The sequence below is a fragment of the Polyodon spathula genome, chromosome 2 (genome assembly GCF_017654505.1).
Source record: "Polyodon spathula isolate WHYD16114869_AA chromosome 2, ASM1765450v1, whole genome shotgun sequence".
Lineage (NCBI taxonomy): Eukaryota > Metazoa > Chordata > Actinopteri > Acipenseriformes > Polyodontidae > Polyodon > Polyodon spathula.
The window spans coordinates 98,431,203-98,440,790 of record NC_054535.1 but is presented as its reverse complement, the minus strand read 5'-3'; the positions used below and the strand labels follow the sequence as shown (position 1 = coordinate 98,440,790).

The 9,588-nt window shown below is 37.4% G+C and overlaps 1 protein-coding gene across 2 annotated transcripts in view; it reads left to right on the top strand.

The window, feature by feature from the left end:
* LOC121304892 (nuclear pore complex protein Nup155-like) overlaps positions 1-9,588 on the top strand; it is a 29,306-nt gene continuing 19,718 nt past the window's right edge. The window contains exons 1-9 of one of the 2 annotated variants that reach the window (XM_041236315.1): positions 1-110; positions 898-1,058; positions 4,246-4,383; positions 4,902-4,998; positions 5,246-5,316; positions 6,189-6,281; positions 6,977-7,143; positions 7,550-7,655; positions 7,794-7,867. In XM_041236315.1, coding sequence (XP_041092249.1) covers positions 917-1,058; positions 4,246-4,383; positions 4,902-4,998; positions 5,246-5,316; positions 6,189-6,281; positions 6,977-7,143; positions 7,550-7,655; positions 7,794-7,867 — 888 coding nt within the window. In that variant the 5' untranslated portion in view covers positions 1-110; positions 898-916. Of the gene's footprint in view, positions 111-142; positions 262-897; positions 1,059-4,245; positions 4,384-4,901; positions 4,999-5,245; positions 5,317-6,188; positions 6,282-6,976; positions 7,144-7,549; positions 7,656-7,793; positions 7,868-9,588 lie in introns of those variants that run through there. The other variant, XM_041236323.1, reaches the window with a different exon arrangement.

Below are 9,588 nucleotides of genomic sequence, written 5' to 3'. Positions count from 1 at the left end.
TGAGGCTGGCGGGATACACACGGGCAGTACAGGGAGGCAAGTGGAGAAAGTGCAGTAAAGAAGTGTAATTTAACAGGATATATTCCACTTTTGATATCTGGCTATCTGAGGTAACGGGGATTTTTATATTGCCCAATGTAAATTATGACATGCGTAAAAAGCCGCGTCTATTTTGTTCAATTAACGTTGGGAGGCATGTTTTCGCATAAGGCTGGCAATGCCAAAATCAAATGGAAACAGTTACCGGTAATACCAGAATTAGTAAGTAGGCCTTCGTGTTACAGAGGTTACTAACATAAACTGTTAAGACTTTCAAGATTCATTGACCTAGAGCTTTTGATTAATCAAATAAATAAACTAATATTATTATCATTATTCCATCGCATTACAAAATAGTTATGTGCATAACTCTCATACTGTATTGTGATGGAAATTATCTTAATGCATTTGAAAAGCCAAAGTTCTACGTGTCAAATTATTTAGCTGTGCAGTAAGGTACTCAACATGTTTGTGGAGCAAAGGTTTAGGAATTGTGTGTGCAGTATAATAGTTTTGTGAATGAAAGAGAGACATGCTACAGTTATACGGACTAGGAATTGTTGAGATTTACAGAAAAAAAACCCCTCTTTAGTTGCATTAGCGTCATTTCAATAAAAATGGCCTGTAAATGTATTGCTATAATAAACTGTATGCTGCTGTGTTCTATTGTAAACAGCTTTAAAATGTAATTATCTGTTTTGGTTTGATGTTTGTTAATCCAGTTTTTAGTGTGCATGTTTACAATTCTTCTCCCATTACCTGTCGCAAGCGCGTTATAGCTTTCGTGTGGACTTAACTGTACCTTCGCTATTACCCTCAAGTGTTTTTTGTTTGTTTGTTTTATTTTTCCTTTAACAGTCGGATTTAGCTTCCCAACATGCCTTCTGTTCAGGGTGCGAGCACCCCTACAGCTGCAGTCCAGGAAGCCTTAGAAAATGCAGGGAGACTCATCAGCCGGCACCTTCAGGATGATCGCTATTACCCGGACCTCTCGGAGCTCCTCAGTGTCATTGCTCACAGTGAGAAAAACCCTTTACTCTTGTTATTGGAGAACCAACTAATATACCAATGTGGATATTCTTGCAACTCAAGTTACCAGTGGTGTTTGACACAACTGGTAACTTTAGTGGTCACCGCTGGCTGTAATATCTTGCTGAACCCAGTGATGGGATGAACCCCCTTTACCCCTTTAACTATGATGGCATATGCTTTTTTCACATCCCCAGAGCAGTTTGGATACTATTGTTGTAGGTTCTATTGTAGTTTGCTATTTCTGTCAGAAAAAGTATATACTTAATAACATTGTACTGGTAATGAATATAACTGTAAGATTTGTCAGTTTGAATAGTAACAGTCACTTATTACGGAAATAATAAGCATAACTATTGCAAACAAAATAAAAAAAAAACACTTGCAGAAAGTAAAGTATAATAATGTAAATGTATAATTTCACGAAATTTGTCATAAAACTAAGAATTTTAGGAAAAATCTTTTGTAGCACAAGTTTTGCTTTTGTGGATTAGGAAAAAAGTTAAAAGAAAAATATGTTTACAATTACTTATTATAGCAATTTTTTTTTGAAAAAAAATGCTAATTCAAAAGTAGTCATACCCTTTGATGCCATGATAGTATTGTCTACAAGGTGGATAATGCAGAACCTAATTCTAGAAGTCTGGAAAATGCTGGATTACAGGTGAACATTCTTAGAGTATAAAAGGATTAGGCATAGGATGATTGCTGTCATTACAAATAATTAATATGGGGAAAAAGTAATGAGCTATCTGAAGACCTTAGGCAGACAAGAAGATTTCCAAGCATTTGAGTATGCCAATTTCAACTATTGTTTCTAGTATCAGAAGTATAAGACTCCTGTTACTTTCAAAACGCTCCATCGGTCTGGAAGAAAGAAGGTTCTTTCACCAAGTAGAAGAATTGTGAGGAAGGTTAATAACAATCCCAGATTCACTGCCAAACATATTCAAAGTGAACTGGCTGCAAGTGGCACTGGGGTTTCCATTTTGATCACAGGTCAAGTATTGCATGGTGAAGGTCTCTGAATGATGCATGGTATTTGAATGATGGATATGAGTTCTGGTCAAAGATTTTGTGGAGTGATGAAACCAAAATCGAGCTATCTGGTCACGCTGATAGTTGTTACGTTTGGAGGAAGTCTGCTGAGGCACACAAAGAAAAGAACACCCTACCTATCAACAGCGTTCCCTCTAAGGCTAAAATGCGCTCATTTTCGCAGTAACTGGCAACAACCTTCGCAGTTATTATGATAGCTATCAACCTCAATTGAGACTCCAGTCTCTCGAGGTAAACCTATTATTTTGAGACCATTCTTACAAAGCATTAAAATAAGCATATTTTTAGTTCAGTAAGACAGAGCTAAAATAAATCTGATTATCTATGTGAGGATGGATGGAGTTAGGAAAGAAACAATTCAGAGGATTAATTATGCATTTACATTAAAAGGGGCGCTGTTTAAATTGCAGTCGGGTAATACACAGCAGTGAACCTGATTTAGAGCAACGAGTCAGTCAACACGCCTTTATCAGTGTTTCATATTTTATCATCCTGGTTATTATTAGAATGCCAGTAAAATGCTAAACATAATTTGTGGAGTACTATACATAGGATTACTGTCACATGACATTGCTGGACTGTTACTAAACTGTGTCATATTTTGTATTATTGTAAATGCCAGCAATAAGCTAGACAGGTCTTTTTTTAAACACCTTTATTTGTATACTGAACTACTGTGTTAGCGTAAGACTAAATATAATTCTCACAACTATGCTGGACATTTGGTTTTCTGAACTGTTGTGATATAATTATTAGGTTTTCCTGCTTATTTTAATGCCAGCAGTGAGCCAAGTGATGTCTGTAAACATTGTGACAGTTGAAGTGTCTTCAGGTGCTTTACTTACTATTACAGAACAAGAGTCTGATTTGAAAAAAAAAATAATTGTAATATTTATTAAATGTACTTATTGTAACTAGCAGCATTATATTTGTTCAAATGCCATATTTAATGATTCATATGTTGATAAAAAGGAACAAGTGGAATTGGCCATTTTTGAAAAACAGAATTTGGTATTCCCAAGAATGGAACAGTTAGTAGCTCTAAAGATGGTTACAACTGAAGGCAGTGCAGAAGCCAGTGTTTTATGCAGTAGTATAAAGCAGTGTTACGCAGGCCACCAGTTAAGCATGCAGTCTATATCTATGATAACAACCAACAGGGCTGCACAGGATCAGAGGATGATTCAGAATCAGAGGCAGAGCCACAATAAATATCTTGTTTAAATTGAAAGTAAATTTTAAAATTGCTGGGATACTTGTGTTGGAATGTTGTTTCAAAATTGTATAATTCAACAAAAACGTATTAAAAGGGTCAATGCGTGGCCGAAGGTTTCTCGCTGATAATTTACCCTTTCTCAGTCAAAACGGCAAGTTTCTCAGTATCTAAAAAGCTTAGAGGGAACACTGCCTGTCAAGCATGGAGGTGGTGATATCCTTCTATGGCTGTTTTTCCTCTAATGGCACAGGAAATGTAGTTCCAGTACATGGTAAAATGGATTCCATAGCAAACCACAAGATATTGGCCCTCCACTACAAAACTTGGTTTAAAGCGCAACTGGACGTTCCAACACAGAAACGATCCAAAGCACACATCAAAAGGTTCTGGAGTGGCCTAGTCAAAGTCCCGATCTAAATCTGATTGAGAGTCTTTGGTATGAGTTGAAGAAGGCTGTGTACGAGAGAAGTCCTTCGAGTTTGAATGAACTGGAACAGTTTTGCGTTGAAGAATGGTCAAAAGTCACTAAAGAATCATGCCATAAGCTCATTGACAAATATCCTAATCATTTAAAAGATGTTATTATTGCTAAAGGTGCCTCAACTAGCTATTAATTAAATTTCTCTTGTTAGGGTATGAATATTTTTGAATTTGCATTTTTCGAGTTTTGCAAAAAAAAAATTGCTGAAATAAATAAATAATAAAAAGACATCTATTTCTTGTAACTTTTTTTCCCTCATCAACAAAAGCAAAACTTTTGCTTCAAAAGATTTTTCCTGTACTTGTTTGTTTTCAAGAAATTTCTAGAAATTATAAATTTTGATTCGAGTATGTAAACTTTTGACTACAATGGTATACTGAACGGGTTTTATAACAATTGTTCCTCACGCTCTTTTTAACAGATGTGCCATCTGTGTCCGGTATCTCTGATATGGATTACCCCCTGCAAGGTCCTGGTGTGATGAGTTTCCCCAGCCTCCCAGAAATCAGCGCTGTCCGCAGAGTGCCGCTGCCTCCTGAACTAGTGGAGCAGTTTAGCCGTATCCTTGGATTATGTCTTTGAGAAAGCCTTGTTAATTCTGAAAAAAAAAGTTTGTTAGTTCTTTCTTATTCGGCCGGTTTCACTGGCTTGGACTGTTGTACACAAGTTAACGTTAGGCGGTCCAAGATTAGTTGTGGGTCGTGAAACCAGCCAGATTAGAGTACAGTTACAGACTTTTCTGTAAGATTTTAGGTTACCCATCCCTCAGTTCTTTTTGGACAGTTTGTTACAGAGGACTGAATGTGGCGCTAGGACAATTTTGTAATTTATTATTATAGGAATTTTTGGGAGGATTAAAATCAAACCCTGTCAGCCCCTTACCATTATTGAGATACATATATTAATGATCGTATCTAGGCATTTAAACCACAATACAGTATTATCTAAGCATTACTTGGATATTTCCAGCCCTGCTGTGTGTCTGCAAAATACCAGAATTTGTATAGCAAAGTCAGAATAGTGATATTAACAACTTCCAAATGCTGATTTATTGTTTTTGCCTTGACTGTGTGTTAGATATGCAATGTAACTGCATGATGGGTGTTTTCCCAGAGATAAGCAGGGCATGGCTGACCATTGACAGCGATATATTCATGTGGAACTACGAGGACGGGTATATGCAGTATACAATGTTAAGCCATCAATTATTGGGTCTTAAGTGGTTTGGGTTCTGTAATAATTCTTTAGCTTGAAACACATGGCTTGTGTTAGAATGTAAAGTGATATACTCAAAGCTATAGGGAATTCCTGTGCCTGAACTGTTGGAGCATACTTGCTCAGAGATGAGCAAAATATACAGGAAAAATTCAGTATTAAGCCCAGAATCCCAACAGCATGTGTTCCTTTGGTTTATCCTACAGAGGTGACGTTGCTTACTTTGATGGTCTGAGTGAAACCATATTGTCTGTGGGTCTTGTAAAGCCGAAGGAAGGTAATATGATCATATTCTGTTATTACATTAGATGCACCACTCACTCAATATGTCGCAGGCTTCGGGGTCCAATACAAATCTGCTATATATCAAGGGCCGAAATATAGCTAGAGACCCATAGAAAAACAAATAGGCTAATAATAGATACTGTACAACCACTGCCTTGTTTTATTGGGGACATCGGGGTCCAATATAAATCCTCTACACAAACCGTTTTTTCTCATTTTTCGTATAAAAAGCAGCACATCTTTTTAATTCGTACTGCGGAGTGTAATTGCTTCTCATTAGCTTAAGCCTCCAATCAATTTCATGAATCTTCCTCTCCTTTCTCAAATGCTCAAACCGCTGCATTGAAAGAATCCATTCCCAACATAGGAGGCTTGTTGCTAGGGAGCTGACTCCACTGCCCTGTGACTTTTGCTAGTGTATTGCTTAAAAAAACTGCTTCAACAAGTAGATTTTTTTTATTTGCTTTGTGTTATTGTGCAGTGTGTGTGTATATGATAACAGTATGATATTAATGCTTTGTTTTTTAATTGTTCTGTATATTTTAGTTTGTGATGTGCAGTACAAAATAAAACGAACAGCAATTCTAAGTGAAATTGTCTATGTAGTGCATCTAAGGCATGCGCAGTTAGACTGTAAAAATGGGGAGCCAACTCCAGGAACGCAATAGATCCGAATCCGCAGTGTAGTATCTAACAAGGGGTGGGTGTATTTTAATCAGTCTAGTTTTAAACCTTTATTATTCATTTTTATTTAAAAGAAAAATTCAGTGTCACAAATAGACGATATTCTGATGTGTAATACATACAATGAGAACTTCTGTAGCATAAGAGTTTAACTGGAGTTTTGGTCTTGTCCCCGTGCAGGAATTTTTCAGCCTCATATTCAATACCTGCTGGTTTTGGCTACTCCTGTAGATATAGTGATTCTTGGACTGAGCTTCCCTGGATCCCAGGCAGGTAGGTTCATTCTAATGTGCTTTGTATTCTGGCATTTCTCATTAGGTCTTTCTAATAGAAAAGCTGTGGTTTTAAACTATGGCTGTAAATGTACATTTTAGTAGATGAAAACATTTACTGTTTAGACATATTTTCACTGAGAAAGTAGACTTGGTTTAGTATTCTTTGTCCTTTGTGTTTTACTTTTAAATTTCTTTCAAAGTTTACATTGCTGTTCACATACAGCATTCAGGTACATTGGTTTACAGTTAATCAAGGTACTGCTTTATCACTTATGATTTTTGGTTTAACCTTTAGTAAAATACTATGCAGTTTGGGAGTTTTATTTTTGTTTTGCATTTAAACATTTATGGGATTATTTAAAATTTTAAACAGGCATAGAATTAGGGACACACCTACATACTAAGGATGGATTTATGTGACTAGAACGAGTTACAACCTCAAAAACAAAGCAGTTGTCCTGCAAGTAGACAGCAGAAAAATAATAATGCAGAGTTGGAGTTATTGGAGTTAATGCTGGTTTATGTCTGTGAAAATAGCATTGTATTGTTGCTATCACCAGTTGCAGGAGAAGGTGTAGTCAAATATACATTTTCACACTTTTTATTTTCATATGTGTTGCCACTACTTTTTGTCACACATTCTGTAAAGTCACAAGCATGTATGTCTTCATCATAAAAATGCCCCTCTGCTAGGTTCTGAAGTTCTGAATGACAGCATATCTGGAGGAATGCAGCTACTCCCTGACCCACTCTACTCCATTCCCACTGATAACACATACCTGCTTGCCATCACTTCCACTGACCACGGGCGCATATTCCTGGCAGGAAAAGATGGTTGTTTGTATGAAATTGCCTACCAGGTAAGAAAAGAACATCATAATCTTTTTACCAAATTGACTGCATAGTAAATATCTTGCCGTTCCTGACTGGCTCCCTCTTAAATGCGGCTTTTCTGGTGCTTTGGTACTTAAAACATATTGAGGCAGCCAAGAATATATAATAGACAAAAGATAAACGTGGTGTTAAACATGTGCAGTACTACCCCAAATATTAGCAAGCACTGCAGAATGACTGGGTAGGATTTGTGTTTAAACCCCAAAAGTGGATTTCTTCAATATTTCTGAATTCTAGTTTGACAATCACCATTTCAGAATTTTTGGGGGGAAAACGGAAGTACACGCTCCTTCCAAGTTGTTGAGCAGTAAAGTGTGAAGCACTTTTTGCAGAAAAGACTAACATTATTTTTTTTTTATTTTCTGTGTTTAGGCTGAGGCTGGCTGGTTCAGCCAGCGCTGCAGAAAGATAAACCATTCGAAAAGCACACTGTCCTTCCTTGTTCCCTCCGTGCTGCAGTTCACATTCTCAGAGGATGGTAAGTCATCATTAAGTTCAAGATTCTGTGTAAATCATTTTTTACACTGAACAGGAATGCATATCTTTTGCTTTTATACTATCTCTGCTAAGGTAACAGTTTGGCTACATATTGACAAGCCTTTGCTTTGTCCTGCAGATCCTATTGTCCAGATTGCTATTGACAACTCTCGAAACACTTTGTACACCCGTTCAGAACAAGGACTCATTCAGGTAGGCCACTGCTTTTTGCTCTAAATTTGAGTTTTTTAATGTCGTAATTGGTGGTGTCCCTAAGCACAAAAGGCAGTGTCATTAAAAATAACACATTAACCATTAATGTGCCAATTACAGTGCCGAGAAAAAGTTTGTGAATCCCTTAGGATTTTCACATATTTCAAACCTAAAATGTTATTAGATCTTAATCTAAGTCCTAATGGTAGATAAAGATAACCTGATTAAATAAATGACACAAAAACATGATACTTTTTCAACATTTATTTATCCACAAATGATTCAACATTCAATATCCATGTATGAAAAAGTATGTGAACCTTTAGATTCAATAACTGGTGGCATCCCCTTGAGCAGCAATGACTTCAACTAAGCATTTCCTGTAACTGTTGGCCGGTCTCTCACATCGGTTTTGAGGAATTTTGGCCCATTCCTCCTTAGAGAACTGCTTCAACTCGTGACATTTGAGGGCTTCCTTGCATGGACAGCTCGCTTCAGGTCCTGCCACAACATTTTGATGGGGTTTAGGTCCGGACTTTGACTAGGCCATTCTAAAACGCGGAATTTCTTATTCTGCAGCCATTCTTTTGTATATCTGCTTGTATGTTTAGGATCATTGTCTTGCTGCATGACCCACTTTAGGTTCAGCTTCAGCTTCAGCTCACGGACGGATGGCCTGACATTCTCCTCTAGAATCTTCTGATACAATGCAGAATTCATGGTTGTGTCAGTGATGGCAAGCCGTCCAGGTCCTGAGCCAGAAAAGCAGCCCCAAACCATCACACTCCCACCACCATGCTTGATGGTTGGGATGAGGCTCTTCTGTTCGAACGCAGTGTTTGGTTTTCGCCAAACATAACGTTTCTCATTGAGGCCAAAAACTTCTGCCTTTGACACATCTGTCTAGAGAACATTATTCCAGAAGTCTTGTGGATCATCTGTGTGCTCTTTTGCGAATTTCAGACGGGCAGTAATGTTCTTTTTAGAGAGTAGTGGTTTCCTCCTGGCTATCCTTCCATGAACACCATTCTTGTTCCGTCTTTTTCTGATAGTTGAGTCATGAACACTCACATTAGCCAAGGCGAGAGTGGCCTGCAGATCCTTGGATGTTAGTCTGGGGTTCTTTGTGACTTCCTTGATGATTTTTTGGTTTGTTCTTGGAGAGATTTTGGTAGGACGACCGCTGCTGGGTAGAGTGACTGTGGTCTTGAACTTTTTCCATTTGCAGACTGCTGTCTGACAGTGGATTGGTGGAGCCCCAAATCCTTATTGGTTTTGTAACCCTTTCTAGACTGAGGAGCATCAATAACTTTTTCTGAGGTCCTCAGAGATTTCTTTTGATCGTGGCATGATGTGTTTCCACACACCTGTATGGTGAAGATCTTTGTATAGGGTGGGGCCTCCCAAACTCTTCCCTGAAGATCTACCTAATTTAAACTCCTGATTCTAATTATCAGTTTAATTGAGCTGATAAAACCAGGGGTTCACTTACTTTTTCACATACCCTGAATCTTAATTACTCATTATTTGTCTAATTCATACATCATTTTGTTTCAAAGGACATGGAATTGGTTAATATAAACCCTATTGGATATTTAAGAAAAGACTTAAAAGTTTTGATTCAAGAATGCTGTCATGGTAAAACTATGGAATTTCCATAATTATCGTTGGGGTTCACAAACTTTCTTGGCCCTGTATATATATTGCTGTTGTATGCTTTT